At 40.9% G+C, this 25081-nt stretch overlaps 1 protein-coding gene across 24 annotated transcripts in view; it reads left to right on the top strand.

The window, feature by feature from the left end:
- PCDH15 (protocadherin related 15) overlaps positions 1 to 14384 on the top strand; it is an 852429-nt gene extending 838045 nt beyond the window's left edge. For 17 of the 24 annotated variants that reach the window (XM_030030441.1, XM_030030429.1, XM_030030427.1 and 14 more), the window contains 6 exons: positions 3022 to 3043; positions 4608 to 4646; positions 6498 to 6571; positions 7426 to 7558; positions 8335 to 9933; positions 12919 to 13017. In XM_030030441.1, coding sequence (XP_029886301.1) covers positions 3022 to 3043; positions 4608 to 4646; positions 6498 to 6571; positions 7426 to 7558; positions 8335 to 9921 — 1855 coding nt within the window. In that variant the 3' untranslated portion in view covers positions 9922 to 9933; positions 12919 to 13017. Of the gene's footprint in view, positions 1 to 3021; positions 3044 to 4607; positions 4648 to 6497; positions 6572 to 7425; positions 7559 to 8334; positions 9934 to 12918 lie in introns of those variants that run through there. The other 7 variants (XR_003925762.2, XR_003925760.2, XR_003925761.1 and 4 more) reach the window with 3 other exon arrangements.
- Positions 14385 to 25081: the final 10697 nt, after the last annotated feature.

Genomic DNA, 25081 nt, shown 5'->3' with positions numbered 1-25081 from the left:
AATACCTGCCGATGATGCTAAATTCCCGAAGAGTGGCACAACTGCAGCACCAGCAGCAAATAGTCAAGTTCAGCAGCTATTAGGTAGAGAAACTTTTAAGAGCCAGCATCGGAAGATAGCTTGCATGTTTACTTGTTTCTGTGTGTCTGCCATGATCCTGGCATGGAGACAGTGGAACAGAGGAAAGTGTGCGGAGATGAGCGTAAGAAATTATTGTGCTAAGCATGTTCAGAGTGGATCGACCCTAAGACAGAGATGTGAATTTAAGTACCCAAATGCCACTTTAGAGCTGGTAGACCCATAACAGGTGCTTTTGTGAAGTTCATTACATCACTAGTGAAATATCAGACAAATATGACCTAATTTTGCAGCATCTAGTGTCACGCGGTAAAGCTGCAGCTGCTTAGTAATTCACAGCATAAACTCCAAAGGTTTTATTTGGCTACAATTATTCCTTAAGCAGAAAGAGTGGACATCACACAGGAGCTCCTTTTTAAATATTTAGTTTCATCAGTCTCAGAAGAGTCTGTGGGGGTTGCGGTAATCAGCTCTTCACTAATGAGGAACACCTACTTTCTCATTCTGGAAACCTTTAGTAAGTTGGGAAGTTTACAAAACCTAGGTTCGTTTTGTCTGGAATTAATGCAACCTTTGTTCTCCTGCTGTTTTTTTGAATAGCCTTTGTTAAAGTAATCATTTTATTAGACCGGGAAAGAAACTGTACCAATAGCATGTATTTTTAACCTAACCCAGGGAAGTTCTGTCCCACTGAGATGTCTGGATGCTACTGCAGTTCTGCAGTACTACAAAGTATTATAAACAGTATAGTAGTTGGTAAGAAGTTGAGCATATATAAGCTTACTGACCCCTCTTCAGGTTGTCTGATTTGGTTAATTAGGGTCAGATGTGACCCTGGATATAGCTCTTATGTTTTCATCATCAGCTTGACTGGGCTGAGTTCTGAGCAGGAGCAGAGATTGCATCAGTGGAAAGCGCTTCTTTGCAAACCTGTTTACAAAGCTGAAATCGAGCAGTAGCCTATCATCACTCATCTCCCTTCCAGATTCTTTCTGCTCAGTTCCAGCTATGAACTGCAGGAAACTTCCATTTTAAGAGTCAGGGCAAATTGATGAGCAGTTGCCTGCTTTGAGCAGTATCTGTAGTATTTGGAGTTTATGATGGTCTTGCTTTTAATATGAAACAGATAGAAAGTATGAAATAGCAAATGCCTGCTGGGATGCCAGTAATTGGGAAAATTGTTGCTTTAGGCAAATCACAGTTCCTTTATCCTATGTTAGCAATACAGATCTGTGAAAGGTTGGCACATTTTGTACACGTAAATTCATTCTTGTTTTCTTTTTCATGTTAAGTACCAGCAGTGTATACTAGCTGTCATATTATCCTACATCATCATAGGCACTATGTCCTTGCTTCCCATTTTGCATTGAAGAGTTCTCTCTGACTGACTGCAGTGAAGTCTGGCTGATAGTGTTTATCCAGAAGCAATTCCTCCCTCGGTGGAGAGCTTTAATTCCTTCCTGGAAACAAGTGATGTTGTTTTGACCTTTGCCTTTTTGTAAGAATAGATCCTTGTGCTGTATTGAGTGAACGGGTGTTTTTTGCCTGTTGCGGGCTTTTTTTTCATCTAATCATGGCCACACAAAACTATAAGAGAAGTATAAGCATCTCTCAAAACACAGCGTGGTGCTATTTTTAAGAAAGTTGAATTCCAAATTTAATTAGAATTACTTATATTATGCTTTTAATCTGCAATATAGCGAGTACTCGAGAGCAATTAAGAGTAATAGGCTTACTTATCCTCTATGCAACGCAAGACCTTTATCTGAAGATTGTTGTAGGCGATATGGAAACTAAATACAGTGTTCCTCAAGTGGGCTTTGAAAAGTCACAGACGATCTTTTAATGATAAATCTTCATTTCAGTTGTTCATTAGTTTTATATTACATGGGCAACAGCATTAATTTAATGCTGATAATCAATTCCATGTGCTGAATATTAATAGAACACTTTATAGATGGTGATATTAAAGAATTAAAAGGACTTCTACTCTGTTCTTTATTATTTACTGAAGTGTAATTAAAGACTTTCCCTAGACTGCTGTCTGTGTACTAGGTTAAGCTCAACATAATTTTGAGCATTTACCCTCTCCTTCTTAAAAAAAAAAAGTAATAAAATCCAGGGTTATCCTTAATAATAATGCTAAGACCCAAACTGCTGTTCCCTGGTTTTGTCTAAACCATTTTAATTTTCTGGCACAAAATATGAAAATGGAGAACTTGATAGACATAAGTGCATTTGTCATGCATATGAATGGCTCCAAGAAAATGAATTAAATCAACAACAAAAAATTTCCAATAAGATCAAAAGCACAAAGCCTGTGGCAAAATAATCATAGATAGCAAAAATAATTTAACTCCCCCCTGCTGAGCAAATGTTAGGAAATGTGTAATTTTAATAATAATGTTGTTACAAGAAATTAGTAATAGAAGCTCCAGGCCAATTTCTAGCAAGTCCCGAGTGGATACAGGAAGTCCAGAAGTAGAAGAGAAACTGTTTCACTGCTTAAGCAGTTGCATGAAATAACAGAGTCTCTTTGTAGATGGTCTCTGAGACAACAGAGAAGGTGGCTGGGCAGGACCTCTCTTATGGGAGAGCAAGGAAAGCCAAACACAGCATTCACCCACTTTCCCTTTGCTGAGCTCCACTGGGTGCGCTGGCTCTCTGGCTTGTGGGGATTGGGGATTTCTTCTCATTCATTTGCAATCTAAAGCAAGAAAAGATCCCAAAGATTCACTAGCGTTTCTCATGCAATGATTCGTATGTCCAGAGCAAATCTAAAGAAAAACATATTTTGTATTGTCAATATGTACTTCTTTTCTTGCTACTAATATTTCTAATTACATTATCTTTTCACCTCTGTCCAGAAAGAATGGCAATATGCATCTTTACATAGTCTCACAAAAGTATACTAATACGTTTTTTTCTTTTTCTGACTTCTAGGCGAGGATATGCACAGCAAGAGGTAAGGCTGTTCCCCAATTACATTTAAAATATTAATTACATCAACATACTTTTCCTATACAGCCTGTGTTGTGATACTCATTGCTATGGGATGTTTTAGAGGCCAGAAATATAAAGTGGTTCAAAAAGTTCATGAGGCATAGATTCACTGGAGGCTAGTAACCATCATGGCACAGACATAACCTCCAGGCTAGGAGATTGCTGCTCAACAAACTGCCAAAAGCCGTTTCCCTCCACGCTTGCTGTGTTTTCTTAAGGCATGCGTAATCATCTGCCGCTGCCCACTGTCATGGGCCTGGTACTGGACTACACAGACCTTCTCTGCAACTCAGCGTGGTCTCTTGTTCTTGCAGCATCTTTTTCTCCAGAGATGAATAACATGGGGAGTTTCCTTCAGAAATCTGAATGAACTTACTTAATAATTGGAAAATTCTCCGAAATACATTTCTATCATAAAGGCTGATATTTACTGCTGAGAGCTGGATCAGTTTTACTAATCTTAAGGTGTGCGCCTAGAGCCTGCTGCTCCTTATTCAGTGGTGCTTTACAAATTGCAAGCTTTCTGTTGTCCTGCTGTGGTTTTTCCTCCCTTTGCAGAGCTGATTCGTGTCTCATAATTCAGATACAGACCTTCCCCATCTCTCAGGGTTTGGTTTTAGCCAGGAAACTTGGCTGAAATAGTGCCACCGAGTTTGGGGAGGAGTGTGGGGACAATGGTACTGATTTTCCTGAGTAAATCTGATCCTAATTTACAGAACAGCAAGTGATGTGCATCGGTCTGTCATTTGCAGAAAACTGGAGCTGCAGAGTAATTAACAGCATGACTACCAAAACCGACCCATGTTTAGCTGTGACACACCTGAGAGGAGCCGTATCATCCTGTCGGTCCTCTCCGCGCAGCCTCCCGGGGTCTTTTCCGTCACGTCAGCATGCTTTTCTCACTGCATGCTGCATACACAAAGAAATCACACGTAAGCTGTAGAGAAAACAAGTGAGATAATCCTTCACTGTCTTATTGGTATTGTGGATTAAAGTATATTTGTGGTTGCAAGGTACTCAGTTGAAAGCCACAGAAGTATATAAATATAGATGGAGAATTAAAGTGATGGTATTGCAGTAGAAGCTTGGGTAAGAAATCAAATCACTTCAGGTTTTTAATAGCTGAATTACAGGCTTTACTGCCGATTCCCATAGATTTGCTTTCTACCTGTTGTGGATAATTTTTTGTCTGCCATTGTCTCCCTGCTGTCTCCAACATACACCACACAATAGTTCTCCTGGGCTCTGACAGAAGTTCTTGAGTTAAATAATTTAGAGAATCACCACATAAACTGGGAATTTGATTTTCTATTAGGCAAAAGAAATAGTGGACTGTAAAGGGATTTCACTACATTAGGTGCTTAGCAGTGTTCTCACTGAGTATGGAGGTATCCAGGCGACTGCCGTACAAAAGGCTCTGAAGAACCTGTGTTCTTGGGATTTCTTTCCAATCTTAACTCAAACACAAATGACCTGCACTTTAATTGTTGCCGCCTAATTAACCCCTTTCTCATTTTCTTTTGTAGCAACAGCAGTTGCTGAGACCTTCTCTTCTCAGACCAGAGGTACCATTATTATTCATTTCTTAATTATTCTATAACTTTTAAAATGGCTTTTACATAATTTCCTGTCATGGTTTAACCCCAGCCAGCAACTAAGCACCATGCAGCTGCTCACTCACTCCCCCTCCACCCAGTGGGATGGGGGAGAAAGTCGGAAAGAGAAGTAAAACTCATGGGTTGAGATAAGAACGGTTTAATAGAACAGAAAAGAAGAAACTAATAATGATAATGATAACACTAATAAAATGACAACAGTAACGATAAAAGGATTGGAATATACAAATGATGCGCAGTGCAATTGCTCACCACCTGCCGATCAACACCCAGTTAGTCCCCGAGTGGCAATTCACCCCCGCCCCCATTCCCCCCAGTTTATATACTAGATGAGACGTCCCATGGTATGGAATACCCCATTGGCCAGTTTGGGTCAGCTGCCCTGGCTGTGACCTGTGCCAACTTCTTGTGCCCCTCCAGCTTTCTCGCTGGCTGGGCTTGAGAAGCTGAAAAATCCTTGACTTTAGTCTAAACGCTACTGAGCAACAACTGAAAACATCAGTGTTATCAACATTCTTCTCATACTGAACTCAAAACATAGCACTGTACCAGCTACTAGGAAGACAATTAACTCTATCCCAGCTGAAACCAGGACATTTCCTAATAAAAACTTGTCTGTCTTAAGTAGTATTTTCCCCCCTGACTCTTTTAGATGAAAAGACAGTTCTGACATTGTAACCCCATTTATTTTGTTTTAATTAAATACCTTAAATTTACTGCATCTTGGTATATTCCCCTTGAGCACCTTTTAGTTGCTCCCATAGACTTCATCACCCAGAGTGAAAGCCTTCCTACTTTCGTGTCCAGATTCTCAGACAGAATAATGTCCTCGCTGTCCAACTACAATCTATTTTTTCAGATGTCAGTCAACTGGTAATTGATTATTGTACCTAGAGATGAACTAAGCGGTTGACCTGCCAAGGTAATGAAAGCAGTAGCACACTGCTGTGAAGTGCAAGTGCAAAGGCCGCTCTGGATTATAAACCATATACTTTCTGTTTCAAATCTTTTAGACCCAATATCATTTCCAGAATAAGCCATAGAGCAAATGTAGCTTTTGTGAGACGTTGCTGTTGATGGTATTTTTGTGGTACAGAATGGTGATAGTTTCTGCAGTCGTTATCAGTAATTATGACGAGATGCTCTGACACAACGTTAAATTCATCAGACAGAAGAAAAACCTCTCGGAAGCTGTGAGGTAGAGATGACATGCAGTCCCTGGCCAGAACCCAAGCCCTGGTGCTCTGTGTCCATCCTGCAGTTCAGAGCTATTCCACAGAGCAGACTAATACCAAACAGAGTGTGAAAGTAGCTTAAGGACATGCTAGCGCTTTTGTAGGGTACAGACAAGTACCTCGCTTAGTCCAGTGCCGCTCATGATTGTTGATGGTTGAGAAAACATTAAAAAAGAGACCTGACAAACAGTGTAAGTAAAATAGCCCTAATCTTTCCATGCAGTTTTTTCGTTTGAGAGAGGCGCAAGAAGTGACAGAGTATTTGCTGTAAGTCCAGTTTACTGAATGAGGTTTTTGTACAGGGTGAGACAGTGTCCCACACCAGAACAGTGTCTGCATTTAGCTGACTTAGAACAGTTGTTCCCAGTGAATACACCAGGGAAAGGGTCATTTAAAGCTCATGTTGGCTTCTCATTATGGTTCTTGACGGTTGTCAATGTTCCTCAAACTATTATCATTTTTTATTTTGCTTGTTTGCACTTTAAGATACTGTTCTTTGTGCCTTTTTCATCAGTCATTACTGTGCATAACTGTTTGCCTTCAATCAGTGTTCCTTTTTTGACAGGAGTTAAGTATGGAGTCTGGAATTGATCCAGGGCAGGAATACTATGGGCAAGATTACTACAGTTACGAGCACGGGTATGTTTTCATTTTTCCTATATATTTCTGAAAATGCTGCTTTTCCAGGTTGGTGGTGTTTATTATTACAGCATCTAATCTGGAGACTTTACTTCACCTCAGGATTACTTTAATCTTTGTGTCCACAAAGGCGTGCGCTGACAACAAAACTCTCTTTAAAAGTTAAGGGGGCGTTGTATAACTCCCTGCTTCTTTAGGAATCTAATTATTACACTTGTGGAGTGTATACCCCATCTATCATACTGGGTTTTATATTTGCTTTTTTATTTGCATATTTCTGCTGTCTTGGAAATTAATTTCCATCATCTCCTCCCCTTCTGTGGCTCACCAGCCTGACTTCAGTGACTGATACTTTCTGCTCGCAGTTCCCAGCCAGCGTCTGGGCTTTTACATTTACCTAGAAAAACATCATCCTGCCTTGTTCTGATAACGCCCCTCTGACTGGGAGCGCTTCAGGGATTATTGCTGTTCTTACAAGCTCACAGGGATTCTCCAGAACTGATCCCAGGGAACCTGCTCTTTCATTCCCTAATTATAAAAAAGATCCCCCCAAAAATCAGGTACCTGGAAAGAAGGTCGTTGCACTTGGGGCATTCTTGACTGATCCCAGAGACCTCACAATCCGGGTTGCCCTCTGATTGTCATGGGCTTGCGACCAATTGCAATAGCAAGAGGTTTTGGATTGTGTTACCGCTAAGGAAAAAAGAATAATCATCTTCTCAAAGGTAGAGAGAAATGAGAGCAAAGAAATTCTTGTCCTTTTGGGATGTGAGCGTGTGCATTTGTTGCTGTGTGTGGAGGTGCCCGTGAACACATTGGTGCACGTTACGAAGAGACGATGGTGTTTTTGCCAGGTATGAACTGCCTCAGTACGGGAGCCGCCGCCGATTGCTGTCTCCTTCGGGGATGTATGATGAGTATGGGGAAGTTGTGGTGGAGAATGATGGTGGCTACTACTATAGTCCACATGGATCGGCAGCAGAAGAGGTAAGTGTCTCTTGTGTGTTGATTCTGTCTCTGCAGCAAGGTGAAGGACCATTAAACCTTGTCAAATGTATTTTGTAATTGATTAGAATATTGTGTTCTGTATAGACCAAATAAGCAGCTCTTCCAATGGTAATCACTGTTTGCCCTTCTGATGACTGGTAAAGTTTGTGTCAGCACCTCTTTCCCTTTTTCTAGACATAAAAAGGAATTGCAAAGTTTCTTTTAATATCCACATCTATTTTTCCCTCAATGTAGATTTCTAATTCAAAGAAAAAGTCCACATAGCCTTAGGTAATTCCATTTTATATTGTTAACCAAATAGGGTATTACTAATATTCAGCCTCTAACTGGTGATTTTCCCCTGAGAAAAGCAGACACCTAAACTCATTTATCATAAAGTTCACAACTGAATGTAAAGAAATTTTAAAATGTCAGTGGCAGCCAGAAGAAAGTTGACTTAAATGTTCCTTTGTTTTTTAATCTAATTTTCAGAAATGCTAGACTCTTTATCCATCACATGGTTTTAATTAAAAGAGATAACATTTCTGAGCCAGTACTTTTCCCTGTTGCAGAGTAAGGTAGTTGTGCGCTTGCAGCCTATTCTAGAAGTAAAACTTTCCCCATAACTTTGGTACAAAGCTATTCTAAAACAGGTAAGTTAGTTTTGATGCTGGGAAAAAATGTTGCATTTGTTCCTACTGACTTACTTTAGAGTAAGAGTTTTCACAATAACTATCTTTGAAATTGTAATCAAGTTCCATTTTCATAATTTGCAGGGAATGAGTCAAGGCAGAGGTCCTTCAAGCAGAGTTGTAAGCCAGAGAGCAGGGGCTCAAATAGAAGGTAGCCCTTTAGGTGGTGGGATGGATCTAAGACATGGTTCTGGAAGAGCATATAGGACCAGCCAGGGAAAAAGGAAACTAAGAGCAGTGATGCATTTAAGTCGCGTAGCAGTCAGTGCTCACAAAGCAGTAGGAAGAACTGAGTCTGCTCGTTCTCCATGGAAGAAAGCAAAGATATTCCCGATGATTCTGCAGAAAGTCAAAGGCAGTAGGAAAGATTCCAGTTATGCCAAGTTGATGTCAGCTCGCCAAGTGGATGGTGAGAAAAGCATGATTATCAGGGGAAGTTACTTCCAGAAATCAACAGATGACAGACCTTCGATGAGAAAACTAAATCATGTGTTAAAACGCATTAGTGTCTCCAGAAAATTTCAAGAGCCCATTGGCGAAGATTCGGTGCATGCAAGAGGAAAAGGAGAGGAAGAATATGAAAGAGATGAAGCAAAATCAGGAGTTTCAATAAATATCACAGCAGAGAGTGAACATGAGGATAGTGATTATGAGAAGAAGAAGAAGAGAAGAAAATACACTTCAGATGAATCATCTGTGAAGAGTAGTAGCTCTGGCTCAGAGTCAGAAGGCAAAGACTACTTGAAAGTAACTCTGGACCAAGATGAAGCCACCGAAAGTACTGTGGACTCAGACGAAGAAACTGGGCACGATTTTGGGGATTCTGATGACGACTCTGGATCCAGCTCTAGCAGTGAATCGGAGGAGGACTCATCTGAAGAGGATGATGATGAGGAGGACTCTGACAGTGATGAAGATGTTAGCCTGTCAAAGAGCTCATCTACACGAAGTTCATACAGCAAATCAGGGACTAGTGAGTCCAGCAGTATAAGAAGCACTGAAAGGTCCGGTATAAAAAGTAGGGGAGGTAGCTCTCGTGGCAGAGCAAGGCGATCCAGCCAGAAATCAAATATTAGCTCTAATGCATCAGGTAGTGACAGGGACACGAGCTACAGGAAAACTTCAGGATCCAGCTATAAGAGCAAAACCTCCTCCGCCAGCCTTGAAATAGAAGACACAATAGAAGAGGTGTCAGAAGAAGATGAACAAGCGGATGTGGAGCAAGTCAGTGCAAGCCCCAATGAGATGGCAGATAACTCAAATAAGGCAGTTTCTGAAACATCTGCCACTGCAAAAACTACTGCTACTGAAGAAGACAAGAGAGGAAAATCAGCTGTTAATGGTGAGGATAGCGTGGATGAAAGCACAGAAGAGGTTGATACAGATGTTAGTGACAGGGAGGAAACTATCAGTAAGAATGAATCTTCTTGCCTAGAAAGCGAAATCAGTGTCACTTCCAAAGGTACTGAAGGGACAAAAAGCACAGCTAGCCCCACTTCTGGTAAAACTGCTACTTCCCCTGATACTGAGAATCAAAGTTCTGACACCAACATGAAAAGAAAGAAAATAAGAAAAAAGATGTCCCAGGAAAAGAGTCAGTCTCAGTTAGATGAGACCCTGGATACTGCCATTACAGAGTCAGAGACTGCTGGTGATTCTACATCCTTTTAAAATGGAGCAGCAGTAGGTGGACGTTTTGCAGTAAGGAGTGATCTTGTTTGCTGTGCCTTCTGTGTGGTCTTTCCTATGCGATACACACTTGACTAGAGACAGCCAAAAAGAAAATGTCAAAGCTTATTGCTTCAGTGTTTGAACCCTATATGCTGTCTTAAGGATAGAACTGTAGAAAACCAAACTAATACAATTCCTCTGAGAGACTACTCAGCTATACTTGGTAGATGTAGAAAGACAATTTGGCAGGAATGGCAGGAAAGAGTACTTCTTTTTCTTTGCTAATTTCAGAAATGTAGTTAAAGAGGCATCGTGTTGATTCTTAGAGTTAATCCTTTTTGCATTATGCACATTGTGAAGCAAAGTAACACTGCATTTTGCATTAGCTCTGATGGATAGCTTGATGAACCTGATGGCACAAACCTATTAAGAGCCCTATGTTCATGCAGGCTGTCTGTCACAAAATGGAACACTGCAGGAAGAAAAAGGGGCAAAACATGGAATTCAGTGAAGAACAGGAATGATGATGAGGATGAAAAGACTTAGAAGTCATGCATGGTTTCACCTTATGTTCCCCTACTGTACAGGATTTGCTAATCTTCAGATAAGTTCTTTGCTGTAAATATTAGCCATATTTGCAGGGAGGACAACTCAAATTGCAGCAAAGCAACACTCCCAAAACTGCAGAGTATTACCAGCAGAGCTGGGATTAAACTACTTCTGGATCATGGGATTCAGGTTTCAGGTACCAGTGGTGTACAAGACAGGAATGCAGAGGTAGATGTACAACGTGAGCTTGGTCAGAAGAGGAAATGGATTACATTTTCCAACTTCTACCCTTCCCACCTAATAGTACAGTGATTTTATTATATTTTTTTTTTAAAACATCTGTTTAAAAGTTTGAGATGTGTAACAGCAAAGTATTGCTGAAGGTAACCATCACCTATGGTCTATATTCTGGTATCCGCCTTTTAAAATTCAATAACCTGTGATATCTGATGCCATTCAATAGAGAAATCTTGTAACACTTGCATTAGCACAGTTCTGCTCAGAATGAGCATGACTGCGTAGGAAGGGCTTCTGTTACTGACAGCACAAGTGGCCTTTGTGTTTTCCTATAAGAAGCAACCTCTGCATGATGTACCTCCTCATGGAGCTCTTATCCGTGCTGTTGGCACACAGAGTATGCAAGCTTTGTATACACACAAGCAATCTGTGCTCTATTTACCTTGTATCAAAACCCACAGAGCTGTTTCTCAACCCCTACATTTATCCAGATAAGCCATAAGAAGCCTAAATAAAATTAAAGCTTTGAGCCAGTATTGGATTGGTCTTGTGAGTGAGTGAGTACTCTAGCTAGTATAAATTCTGGCGTATGCACCAAAGCTCTGCCAGGAAGTCTCTGTTAGATGGGGGAGAGAAAAATGTTCTAATTTTTAAGATACTTGAGCCTGCTGTGGAGTTATCTTGGCAGGACAATTGGTGTTGAGCTGCAAAGCGCGATGCTAACTTTTCAACTACTGTCTTTAATTCCAGTTGAAATGTGAACTAGGTTTATGATCACTTACCTACTTTTTTGCATTCCCAGGTAGTAAAAAGTTGTAGCTGCACACAGTGTTTTAACGTAAATCCCATTTAAACTAGTCAGTCTTTTCATCCATCTGAATATATCTGTGTGAAGAAAATTGTATGTCTTTATCAGGAACAAAAGAATAGGCATCCAAGTAATTTGTACAAAGTGTAACCTCTCAAAAGCTTAAGAGTAATCACCACCTGTTTGTACCCTGCATGATTTTCCTTCTCTAAAAACTGGCTTTTCTTGTGTGCATGTGTATGTATTGCAGTGGGAGTTATCTGTGATGGTATCTGCTGCCTTAATGAAATATCGGTGTTTTCATTATTAATTCAAGAATTATAGTAGCTCTTTTCAGTATACTGCAAGGAGGCATTTATTTTAAAAAGATCAATTAGAAATTAAAATAAGTAAGGGGTTTTGTGTAATCACTATTAGTACAAATTCACAGCAACATGGAATTCGTTTGCATTAACTCTTTAAAAAAAATAAATTATATAAGATCTAAAGTCTCATTTCTCCACCATCTTCCATTTAATAGCAAAGCATCTCCATTGATCCCACTGGATTGAAACTGGCACAAAGCCTTATATCAAGCTTTTCTATTTTTAACCAGCCAGTTTTGCCAACGTCATGCCTGAGAATTTCCCTTGTGTAGGTCCTGAGATCTTTCCCTGCTTGATGTGTCGTGCATGTAAAACAGACCTGCTCAATGCCATTCCTGCACTGAATTTACAATGTAGTAATACTCCAGAAGAAAACTTCAAGGGCCTTCCTAGCATTTACCCATTAGTACAGTAGTTTCTTAGAAGTATCACTTACACAATGGCTTCACCATCAGTGCCTTCCAGTTTCTATTAGAAGGGGTTATTAATCTAGTTGGTTTTCATCCCTCTTTGTTAGACAGACTGAGGCAAAAAATGTGTCAAAATATGACTGGCTTGCCAATATCGTGATTTTAACCTTCAGAAAGTAATGGCTCTGTTCTCAGGATTCTCTAAAGGAGGTGCACTACGACTTAATGGGAGCACAGCTGAATGCATCTTTAGCAAAAAAACCCAAAAAAACCCCACCCAAGAACCCAAATTTCTCACTACTTTCCAAACCTGAAGAAAAACATCACAGTTTTTCTACACTATATCTGACTCGTATTATGCAGTTCATGAACTAAAATTAATTTATCTGTCTTATGACTTTTTAGTACAAAGAATTGTTTGCGTGTTCAGGCCATTAGGTATACATGATGGGGCACACAGTAAGAAATATCTGTGTACAACCAAAGAGGAATGGTACAAAAGACCAAGTTAATAAAAATTCATATGAGTGTCTAGATAAAAGACAAGATAAATAACAGATAGGAAAGGGCAGGAAAATGTAAGAAATAGTGCTGAGATTTAATGACATTTCTATTTATTGTCAAACAGTGGGCCAGAAAGAAAAGGATCAAGTTGATAGTCGACCCAGAGTATGAGACCAGCTCCACTGGAGAAGACAGTGCTCCTGATTCCAGCCAGAGGAATCGTCTTAATAACCCGAACATTCAAAACAACATCAATGGTAACATCTACATTGCACAGAATGGCTCTGTTGTCAGAACCCGTCGTGTTTGCCTTGGTAATAATTTAAAAGTCACGTCTCCAGTGAGGCTGGGGAAACAATTCAAGAAACTGGACAAGCTTGCAGTGACACATGAGGAGAATGTCCCACTGAACACCTTGTCAAAGGGACCATCTTCTAGTGATAAAATGAACACAAGACCTTGCAGTGTCTCCTTTGCTTCCTCTACTATAGGGGCCGAAAATATAGTAACAAAGCCAGGGGGCTCCAAAATGAAAAGCACAGAAGAGCACGAATCGGTTGTTGATAATGAGGATGTCAAAGAGCCCTTGGAGTCGCACAGTGAACACACACAGTCAGATGAAGAGGAGCTCTGGATGGGCCCTTGGAACAACCTTCACATACCAATGACAAAACTGTGATTTTTTTTTTTTTTTTAATTTTAATTTTTACTTCAGTTTATAATAAACTGCGCTTTTTATTGTCACTGAGGAAAATGTATGAAATTTGTATTGTGCACATATGTTGTATACTACAAACAACACGCTTTAAAGTTTAAAAACAAAATTTGCACTCACATTTGTACCAATTAATTGTCCTCCCCAACAACTATTTTGACAGGCTCCCATTTCACTAAACAATACTTCATTTAAATTAATTAGGGTTTTTGGATCTTGATTTATTGTTTAATAAACAGTAAACTACTAATAAATGCACAGCAACATTTGGTTGACTTTTCAGACAGTTCTATACATGCCTAGCTTGTTTTTCTGTATGGTACTTGTGGCTATACTGTTTAGATTTGGAAATTGTCTATTTATGTTCAAGATTTATATCCAGAGCTCTTGATTCTGAACTCAGAGTAATAAATTAAAAATAAATCCATGAAAGTCAATGGAGCAAATCCTCGGCTGGCTTAAATTTGAGTAACAATACCAAAGTCAGTAGTGATATACCAGTTTATGCAAACAGAGGATCTCGCTCAACACCCAGCTAGCAAACTTATGTAAGAGTGGAATTGGAGTTTGTATGAGTGTAGCACCATTACATAGAAAAGTAGAATAGAAGATTAAATAAGATAAAAATTACAAAGAGGAAGGAAATGTATAGCAATTAATCTTATTCAGAGTTACCTGGCCGTGGTTTGTTCATTTTCTTTTGTAAATTAGCTCATTCCAATTTTCTTCTCTAGTCAATTTTTCATCTTTTCATCTCTTCCCACATCAGTTCTGTTTTCTTCTTTATACGGTCTTTAGCTCTGGTTTTTATGCTCCATCAATAATTGTCATCCTATGGCTATATTCCTCCGAAATAAACCAGGATGATACACGAGTCTGTGCGATAGAAGTAGGCATTAAAGAGTAATTAATAGGAAGGGGATGGATACATTTTCAAGCCCAGCTAGCTGTTGGGTTAAATGGTACAATCACCATTCCACTCCAGTAGCGTTGAACATAAACCTGCTGAAAAGACAAATGGATCATGGTGAAGAGGATAAAAAGTGAATATTTTACGAGGCTAATATGCATAAACAGATCTGTGAAGGGCAAAGGGTGACAGAACACACACACAGAATTGTTTCAAAAACTCTAAGTAAGCATTACTTGTAAAATACACTAGATAAATTTTGGCACCTGCTTACAATTTCTATTTGCACCTCAAAGTAGTGAGTGCGTTGTGTTACAACTTGAATAGGGAGCTGAGAAATGCCACTGTTCATAGTCCCCAGTACCTAAAAGACATTAGCAATACAGAGCAAAGTGGTTTTCTCCAGTGTGATATAGGAAGGAAAAAAAGAAGATACATATTCATATGAGCAAAGTGTCCTGTTGTATTACACAAACTTTTTTTCCAGGATAAGGTCAAACTAGTTGTGAGAACAATATGGACACCTCTTGAAAGATAGGAAGAGTTGACAGATAAATGCATGTGATTAGTAAGGAAATGATTAGCATCATCATTCTTTCCCTGTTGCTATAGTTGAAGTTTCACCACAAGATCTGGATGACGATGGCTGTTGGTTCTGCCCTGGCAGTAAATGGACTTCTGCTACCGTGGTTGTGCTTGTTTTCCCCTTGCACAGGTTCTCCACGAAGTTCCTGTTAATGTTTGTCTTTAGAAGCTGTTCGCATGTTACGCCGATGTAAATGTGACATTTCTGTCAAATACCTCCTTTTCAAGCTGAGGTTTCTGACCAAATATTTTCAGAGACAGTGCTTGTTTTTAGGCATGAGAAATGCAATGTAGCCTACCACGCAAGGAAAAAAAAAAAAAAAAAGGACCGGGTATTTCTTTCTCCTCACTCTTTTATCTTGGCATACTTGCACTTGGTACAGAACAAAAAATAGCTGTTTGGAGTTTAGCTAGAGTCTGAACATATAGATAAGAATGATGGAAGAAAAAAAAAATCTATTCTTTGAAATAACTAGTAAATTGTTATATTTTAATCCTGTTTAAGATACTGTTATTATTTCACTACATCATTTTTATTGCAAGATCTGTCAGTTCAGTCCTTACTAAATACTTCGATAAAGTCATATGCTTTTTAGAGAAACATTTTCTCCCAGATACTCTCAGTTTTCTGAGGGGAAAAAAAAAATTGTTTCATTTTCTAGAGACTCGCAGCTATACCAGCTTTAGCTCTAGCTCTGTGAAGGATTGTCAGGCCTAACACTGGTGGTCAGTAGTGCTGTGTATGCTTATCAAAGGCAAAACCTGTCAACACTGTCTCCTTTGTGCTGTCCAAGCACTCGGAACTTTTCCCACAATGCAAAGAGCATAAGAAATTTCACTTTTTCAGCAATGGATGGGGTTTACCTAAATCTAGCTCAATTTTAGCTAAACTTGTAGCGACTTTCAAAATCTTGAATACTGTTGGCAAAGAGAGGGCTTTGTGAAATCTTTCGGAGGTGCAGAAGATTTGGGGGAGGTATTTTTTCCTTTTTTCCTTTTTCTTTTTTCCTTTTTCTTTTTTCTGGAAGTAATACTGTAAATCAACACAGAATTTGAGTCTTTATTTTCTGGGGATACCATACTGTAAATGAATACAGATTTTAGACTGTGAGCAGGCAGTGGGTGCCGGAACCAACAGCGATAACAGTACAGGCTGATACAGTAAAAAAAGGTTACTTCTATTTTTCCTTTGGGAAGTGAAGTATTAGGCATGGCTTTGGTGGATCCAGTAAGTAGAATAGCATATCTGGGTCTTGGGATATAATTTACAGCTATTTAGGCACTGAAATTTGTAAAGCTGATGCAAGGCACGAGCGTTTTCCCTTGGGTGGCAGAACTACTCACTGGCTGACTGATCAAGGTGATAATCATTGTTCCTGACATGGATTTAATTTGTACACTCCTCCAAGCAGGCACTGATAGTTTTGTGGTTTAGTATGGCATCTGCTTCATTTTCAGTATAAGCAAGATTCAAATGACTGACTGTGTGGCTGTAGAAGGGCAGTGTAATGCCTACTGTGAGGCAGAACAAGGAATGTCAGGAGTAAAATAGAAACTTCTTTTCTTTCTCCTTTGTTTAAGTATATACCACTATGAGCAAGACTGTAAAGACAGACCCGCAGATCTATTTGGGACCTGTTAGGAAGCTTAAAATATTTATGCATTAGTGGAAAGTAGTCCTTGCACCCAGGATTTGCCTGGGTTGGTGTGGGGAAAAGGACAGTGCGGTCATGGCGGGTGATGTGTGTGTCTGTCTTGGTACCTTCTGCTGGCAAAGTGAAGTCACCCACCCTGGGGTGAATCCTTCCAGAACCTGGTTATGTGGCTGGAAAACTTGCATAGTCAGCAAAATGGAAAAGAGATTGAAACCCCCCTGGATTTTTAGCAGTGGGAGAACAGCACCAATCTCTGACAGAAAATTCAGCTTACATGGTGGAAAAACACCTAGTAGGAGTGGGATATTTTGGGCCAGTCACAACCACAGAAGTGCTTTCTGGAAAGCGTCACACACCCCTAAGGGAATACAGCTTGATATTTTAAAAAGTCTCTGATAGATCACAACCATGGTGGTGCTGGTTTCTCGTGGTGGTCATCCCCAGGTTGCTTCTGTGTGATGATATCAATGGTTGGGAAGTGGCTTCTCCTTTTTACATTTATTTGCCTCTAGCAAATGTCAGTTGTAAGGCAAAACTTTACAATTCAGTGTATTTTAAAGCTGGTGGATGGTGATGAATGCTTCTTACCTGGTAAGATTTGTAATAGAGCTGCAAATGGGGGTTATACATTTGACTGCTTTCTCATCAAGCCCTAGTTTGTGGCTGTGCAAAGACACACAGCTAGCCAGAAATAAAAAGGGCAGCAGCGTTCTCCTGCTCAGCACACGCTTGCTGGCTTCAAATGTTGCATGCAGAAGTGGTAACTTTAAGTTACCATTGACTGTCTCATTATTTATAGTCTGAGAAAGACTTTCATTTATTACAAAGTATTGATACACCACGAGGTTGGATAAACCCAAAGAGCGGTGCAGTTTATCACATGAATTTTGAAGGCAGCTGGTTCTCAAAAGCCCATTAGATGAGTACTGAGGAACATTACCTTTTTTCTTTATTATTGGAAGAAGAGAGTTTCAGTAATTTAACTGTTTGGACTAGGAGCACTAAGCCCAGCTGATCAAATGATAAAAGCTGTAGCACAGACCTGGATCAATAGTGTAGCAACAACATGAGCAGAATCAGGTAATTCACTTGTAGCGTAACAAAACCGAAGCTTTCAGGGTGGCACCAGCCTGGATGGCTGGAACGCAGTTTATCTTTCTGGCACTGATTGTTGCTCTTTACCAATATGTGATAAAATTATATTGTTCCTTTCGTGAGCCACCCAACATGAGCAACGGCAACCCTGCAAACTGTTGTTAAGCAATGGCCGTCTGCAATGCAGCATTGCGATACCCAGAATGAGTTGCAGCATTCCGAGGAGCGTTTGCCTGTCCCCATATGAATGCCGTAGAAACATGCGGGTGGCCGTGGCGTTCAGGAATTGCCGCCATTTGGCTCTGTCTAAGCAGCCAGCATGGGGCGAGCAGGCATGGGGAGCCCGTGCTAGAGTCCGGCAGAAGGGGATGCAAGCTCCCAATCCTGGTTGTGTGGAGAGGACTGCTTGGAAATAGTGAGTGGTTCTAGCCTGAGGAGGCTTCATTTGTATGCTCTCCACCTGGCAAGGAGCAGCAATTTCCACAGAGAGCTGGAGGAACTGCACAGAGCTGCTCAGGCAGCAAATCCACCAGGTCACTGGGCAGAAATGTGGAGACCCTTGGAGGTACCGTGCTTTGTATAGGCCTGTAGGTTTTAAGCAGTATTTGGCTTTCAGGAGGTCCCATTGAAACTCTAGTTTTGGTCAGGCTGACCTTGCTTGGAGTGGGTAATAGCTGGTAAGTTGTTTGCGCTGTATTCAGAAGCGTGTTTGGGGAAGGGATGGTGCCTGTACAGTGGCTCTTTTGTGGTTCTTGAAAGAGCAAGGACAAGATCCTGTGTCAAAGCGTTAGAAGTCTTTCTCTTCACCCTCAAAGCTCTGCTGAAATGCTTAAAGAATAGAAAACATCACCACCTTTTTAAGGCAATAAAGGTAAAATTAGCCTTTCTAGTGCATACTGTTCAAGACTTCCTTCTCTACTCCCAGAAGACTGTGGACACAGTACCTGGCAAAGTCAAATGTGAGGGCAGGTACAGGGCTTATGTCATTGCAGCAGTTACCAGAAACTTTGCAAGTGCCTGTTCCCAGGGGAGGTGTTTCTGGCAGCCCTGTGAGTGCTGCAGAAGTCCAGTCAGAGGGTTTTGGGGAGATTTTGGGAGAGCCGGGGACAGGATGCTTATAGAAAAGGGCAGCTTTGGTGCAGAACTGAATGTTGTGTTACAGTAGAGGGAGATTTAGTTTTGTTTCAAGAGTTTAGGGAGAATATAAGCCTTTATATTCATAACACCATAAAGCTGTGTTGTACGTCAGTGTTGGGGAGATTGATAGTTAATGGCTCACTGGTGAAATCCATTCCTGGTTCTTCTCAGCAGTTAGATTTACAGGCTGCGTATGCATCATTTCTCTGGCTGCCCATAGATTACCTGTTGTCTTTTGAGGCACAGAAATGAGGCAAGTTTCCATTTCAGAGGGCAGTGGTCTCGTGAGAGTTCGGCACCCTGCAGCCAGGTGTCTGGTAGATGCGCTCCCGGCAGTGCGGTAATTTGCCACCAGTCGTGTGGGTCTGAGCTGATGGAATTTCATTCGTGCGAGAGTCGAGCCCAACCTCTCACAGGTACCCCGTTGCCTAATGTGCTCCTGTGGGGCAGACTGAGCCGTTCCTGTGGGGCTACTGGCAAGTTACGAGCTGTGATGTAATTAGTGGTTCCCAGCCCTGCCCCGCTGCAATTTCTCAGTGGGTCACTGGGTTCTGTGGGTTCTGTGAGAAAATGTGGCAAACCCACGGTGTTCAGCACTGCCGTGGTTTAGCTGCTGCTCACCAAGGTGACGCTTTAGATTCTTCTTAATGCCTGTGTTGAAGGCCAACAGGAGAGTTTAGAGAAACTCTTACTTTGCCCTGATTATTTTTAGTATCTAAAAAAGAATTTCTAATTTCCTCAAAAAAGGTCACCAAGGGAAATTGTATTAAGGTCATTATTTAATCTGATTAATTTTTTACAGGTAGAAGGATTATTATTTTTTAATGTATTACATTTTAGAAATTAGACCTAGACAGCATCTCTCTAACAACATTCACAAAGAGCTATTTTATTCTAACTTGTTATCTCAGAAATGCTGGTAAGAGGCTGTTTTAGTGAAAAAGGAAAGTGCAATTTTTAAATATATAAAATGTTAAGCAGGGTCTGCCCTGATTTAGTGTTACAAAAAGCTACCACAGCATGCTAGTCCTAGGAAGAGGGGGTAAACAAAATGATGAATGCTGATTAATTGCCACTGTTTAAATGAGGAACACAAAGAATGCAGTAAACTACAAAACTTAATAACATCATCAAGCCAAGTGAGAATAGTAAATATTTGTCTCTCCCATCAGTTTAATTTACTGATACATGTTTTTCCCTTGCAGACTGAAAAATCTGCATAGTTAAACTATCAATATGCATAAATAAATGAAGTACGAGGATGCGAATTCTGAGTAGACATCAGGGCACAAAGTGGCCTGTAGGGACCTTGAAAGACCTTCCTGATGTGGTGAAACACTGGTTGTGGATAGGATTGTTAAGGCCAGGTGAATTAGAAGCAAAGGGAGGGAACAGAAGCGGTGCTCCCAGATCTCATGTTCAGAAACCACACTTGGCTCAGCCACTGGCTCCTTCTTCTTCTTTCCCTTAAAAAAGGTGAGCAAGGGCAGGAGAGACAGGACTCTGCACAGTATGTGGAGAGATAACCCATCTAGCACGGATGCCAGGGTGCAGCCATGCTGGGCGTTGTGCTGCCCGGCTAATTATCCTGCCAAGATGACAAATTACAGTCCCTTTTTTTTTTTCTGGACTTACGGAATAGCCATGCCCTTGTTTGCTCAGAGGGGATTTGCTCTCTTTGTGCGCGTACGTGTGTGTATCTGTAGACACACATGCACCCACCTGTCCATCATCCTTCTCCATCTATAAATGTATAGCTATGACATAGACTATTAGATAAAATAGGTCTTCCTGTTAAAACAAGCTAATGGCTAAGGAGAGACTACCGTAGATGAAAGACAGAAATTCTGATTAAAAAAATTGAATATATCTTAAAGGAGGCAGGAGAACGGGGAAAGAGAGAAATGATGAAACATGCAGCACTCATTATCACTACGCAATACTGGGACTGCCGGTCCCTGGCAGCTCCCGAAGTGGGGGCAGGTGGCTGCAGTGCTGCGGTGTGCACCAGGAGGACTTTGCAGCAGCATGCGCTCTGTGGCAACGCAGCACCTCTCCCTCCTGGTCCCAGTTGCTGGATTCATGCCGTGGCTGTGCCTGAAACACAGACCTGGAGCTGCCTGCCTGCTGCCCTGTGCCCGCCGGTGTGAGGTGTAGCTCCTGTCGAAGCCGGTGCAAGTTTCTTTTGCCGCTGTGAAGGTAACGGAGCCAAATAGCTTCTTGTGCCAAATGAGTTTGGGTTAGCAGGAGGCAAAGTGCTCAGCTGTAGACTCTACAAAGGCAAGCAGAAAAGTCACATTGATTTCAGCAGCTGCTCTGTTTATGACACAGCTTTCCAGCCTGCCTGATAACCTCCACGTCCTCAAACTAATAAAGATGTAGTCGCTAAAGGAAAAAAGTATAAAAAGAAAAGATAGCAAAGCTTCTGAGGTTTAAAATCAAGGTAACAGGCTGCAAGTACAATGAAACAGCTCATCTGCTGCTACTGCAGGACGTGTCACCTTGATTTCTTGCACTTCCTTCCCAGCATCCATTCACCTGGCACGTTGCATGAGAAATCAAGTGAGGGCAAGATTTGCCACCTTAGGAATTTTGGGGGGAGTTGTAGAAGTGAATTAATCCTAGGCCGTGATATACATTCATCTGAGTGCTGCTAGTTTAGCCTCCATAGAAAATACACTCTATTGGTACAATTTTGGGGCAATAATATCTAATAAATCATACGAGACAGCAGCTGGAACTACTGTCCTCCTAAGGTCCACTTAAGAGCAGAGACTTTGCCAGTACGTAAGCACACCGCCCTGCTGTTGACAGTACCCTGAGCACATGCAGGTGCAAAACTGTGGCTGCTACTGCTGGACGGGTGTAGCTTTTCCAAATTTTAGACCTTCTTTTGCTGATCTATAGACTGCTTGTAAAAAATTAAAAAAGAAAAGGGGCGGGGGGGGGGGGAGTATGGGCACGATCCTTAAGGCCTGGGGTAGTTAGTCACATAATGTTGCAGATAGGCAACCTTAGGGACAGTATCAACCTTAAGTCCTTCTTGAGGAAGCTTCCTGCTTCGGCCAAAAAAAAAAGGGAGGGTTCATTTGCTGATTAAAATCAAACCTTCTCCTAGAATTACATAAACTTACATTGAATATGTTTAGTATGTGCTGGGATTTTGTGCTGGTAGCATGCGGTAGTAGTTGGGGGCCAAGCTTGTGTGCATCTAGATAGGCTAAGTGCCCAAGTACAATTTGCCTGCTGAGCCTTAGTCTTGGCTTCACTGCGGCAAAGGGGACTTCTGTGACGCTATTTCCTATGAGAATGTGGCCTCGGTTCTTATTACTGATAAATATTTTAGAAGATTTAATAATAAATGAAAAGGTTTATAACTATTGGAATATGGACCCTTCCTTCTATTCAAGCATCAAAATGCTACATGAATTTATAAAAGGAGACTATCTTTGTGAATGCACTGAAATAACTACAAGAAACACTGTAACATGGGACTTGGTTTGAAGTGCTTTTTTTTGTAGTAAGCTCATTATGGAAGCTATTCACAACTGATCTTTTTCATGCATAGCTAGCTTGAGCCATGTTAGCTCTGTATTGCAGAGTTCAGGGTTTAAGGCCATATTCCTTTTAAGTGTAAGGATGTAGCTCCTTAGACTTGATTCCCTGCTGTGCTGTAGGTCCTGCTCCTGGTTTTGCATTTCCCTTTTGGCAGGTTGGTTTATGGACATTGATTCAGTGCTGTTTCTATGAAGGTGGATTTAAAAGCTGATCATCTGCATTGAAGGCCAGAACTGGGACACAGAAATATTGGTTATTGCTAGTAAAGCAGCCTGGCTACAGCACGCATTAAATAGACGAGCGGACTTTTCAGTGAAAGGTGTGTTTCCAATGAAAGTTCAGCATCCAAGGCAGTCTTCTCTGTCTTTTTTTGCAAACAACTTGTGCAGCAGGATTTGCATGGAAGGAGCATTTGGCATTTCGTAGCTTCTTTCTCATTTTGTGCAGCTATGAAGTAGAAAAATGCCATCTCTGCCATGACCTGTCTGTCGATGCCCAATTATTTTGACTGGTTTTGGTTACTGATACAAGTTGGGCTGTGCCCTGATTTCCGAGAACTGCCAGTGATGACTCCAGGAGCTCTTCCTGTAGTTGTATGTATTGGTTCAGAGTTCAGCATCTTGTAGGTAGTGTTTGGATTATTTTTTCCCTGTAGGCATTTCCTCGCATTTATCTCTGCTGAAAGTCACCTACCTCCCCTTTTTTGCCCACTCATTCAGTTCTGTGAGGTTTCTCTGGAGTGCTTTAGCATAATTTTAGCATTAGACTATCCAAAACTACTGGTTTATTTGGTTTTGTTTGCTTTGGGTTTGTTAGTTTGGGGGGGATTTAAATATATTCCATAATACGGAGTGAAATAGCATTTGGTGGACAGGTATTCTGTGTTGTTGCTGGTGACAGTACCATTTATTTGTATTTGAACAGTGCAATATGAATGGGATGTTCCTAGCAGTCTAGCAGTAATATGTGAGTTCAGCTGGTCTTTAATCCCTCTTCATCTTTCTAGGAAAGGTTATATTTATAAACAAATGATAAAATAAAAGGTCTGGTCAGGTAGGTAGTGTTAGGGAGATCTTATTTACAGTTGAATACAGCTCTGTGTGGCTGAACTGAAGAGGAAAATATAATCCCCAAACCAAGCGGGGAAAACTGAGGCAACAAAAGTTGTGGAGATTAGAAGCAAGAGCCTCATGTGCTCCTGCAGGTGACTTCTTTGCTTAAGAGGGATAATGAAGTTCTTGTAAAAATACATATGCTATAATGTAGTTTGAGTATTTTTTTCCTTTTTAAACACCATGTTGTTGTTAAAAGTTCAGCCTGAGCAAGTATTCTGCTGATGACCCTACTTGTACAGACTATCGTGTTAACTTTGCTAGTTTTAGCCTGTGAATTTATTAATTTGCAGACCAGATGGAGTAGATTCATTCTCTTTCCTACTCCACATTATAATAAATGTTGCAGACTTGTCTTTTGAAAAAGGTATAGGAAAGAAGTTTTACAGTCTTGCTTAATAACATGTTTCCAGAATCTTTCTAGCTGAATCCAGAGAATGGAGCGTTAGTTTTGATCTTATAGGATCACTAAAATCTTCAAAACCAACCAACCAAAAAGATTTCTTACAGTAGTGCTTCTCATTAATTTTAAATTCCAAAGGCAGACTGAAAAAAACCCACTCTTGTATCATGATCACTACTGTTGCCTCTTCAGTGCCCAAACCACTTCTTATTTCCTCCCATGAAAACCTTCAGAGTTTGGTTTTAAGAAATATTGTTCCTACTGACTTTCTGCTTCATCACTTCTAAGGCATGGTTCTGGGGTGCCTTCTTTCTATGCTGTATCACAGATCAACTCTCCATTGACCTTAAACTTGCCAGACTGCCCTAAAAACCTTTGGTTTTGTGGCATGACACAGGCATCTGAAGCCTGGCCAGTATTTCAACTAGCTGCTGTTGATTGCCCTTACTTTCAGGAATTCAGTTTCTTTTCTAAGTGATTGTTTTATTTTCAGATTTGACTGTGCTCTTTATATTTGGCAAAGAGCCCTATTATCTGTAGTCATGCCTGTATCTTGTGGGAAGCGCTCATCCCCTGCACTGCAGCGTCACTACACCAATGTGCATATATAACCAGTACTTCCCAGATGCCTGGTCAAAATTAGTCCATCAACAGTTAGCTCTGCAACATTCGTGAGGTACTAATTATCTCTCCTAAGATTCGAGGACCTCTTTTTTTTTCTAATGTTCTTGTTACTCTCTTGTTTCCAGTTTTATTTCCTAGGGAAACAACACATAGGTGACTGCAGTGTCCACCCACCTGTCCCTCCTGCTCTGAATAATTTCTGAACCAAATGACCAGTTTCATCCAAATTTGAAGGAGGGTTAGCAGTCTCCAAATTAATTAAGTTTCCACAAGCTTCAGGAAAACTGACAGCTGGGTAGGCGAAAACAAGAAGCAAATGAGTGCTTCTGTGCCCCCAGAGGAAGGCAAGAATTCAGCCATTACCTCTTCAATTGACCACAAGCAGATGGCCAGCCAGGACGCACCCAGGGCTTCCATGACCGCTGGGGCTGTCCTGGTGGCCTTGGGACCCCTGCCGAGACTCTGGCGTGGGTGGCAGAGGGATGGGGGAGAG

This window comes from Aquila chrysaetos, chromosome 11, assembly GCF_900496995.4.
Source record: "Aquila chrysaetos chrysaetos chromosome 11, bAquChr1.4, whole genome shotgun sequence".
Lineage (NCBI taxonomy): Eukaryota > Metazoa > Chordata > Aves > Accipitriformes > Accipitridae > Aquila > Aquila chrysaetos.
Note: the sequence above shows the minus strand (reverse complement) of the source record. Positions and strands in the feature narration are given on the sequence as shown.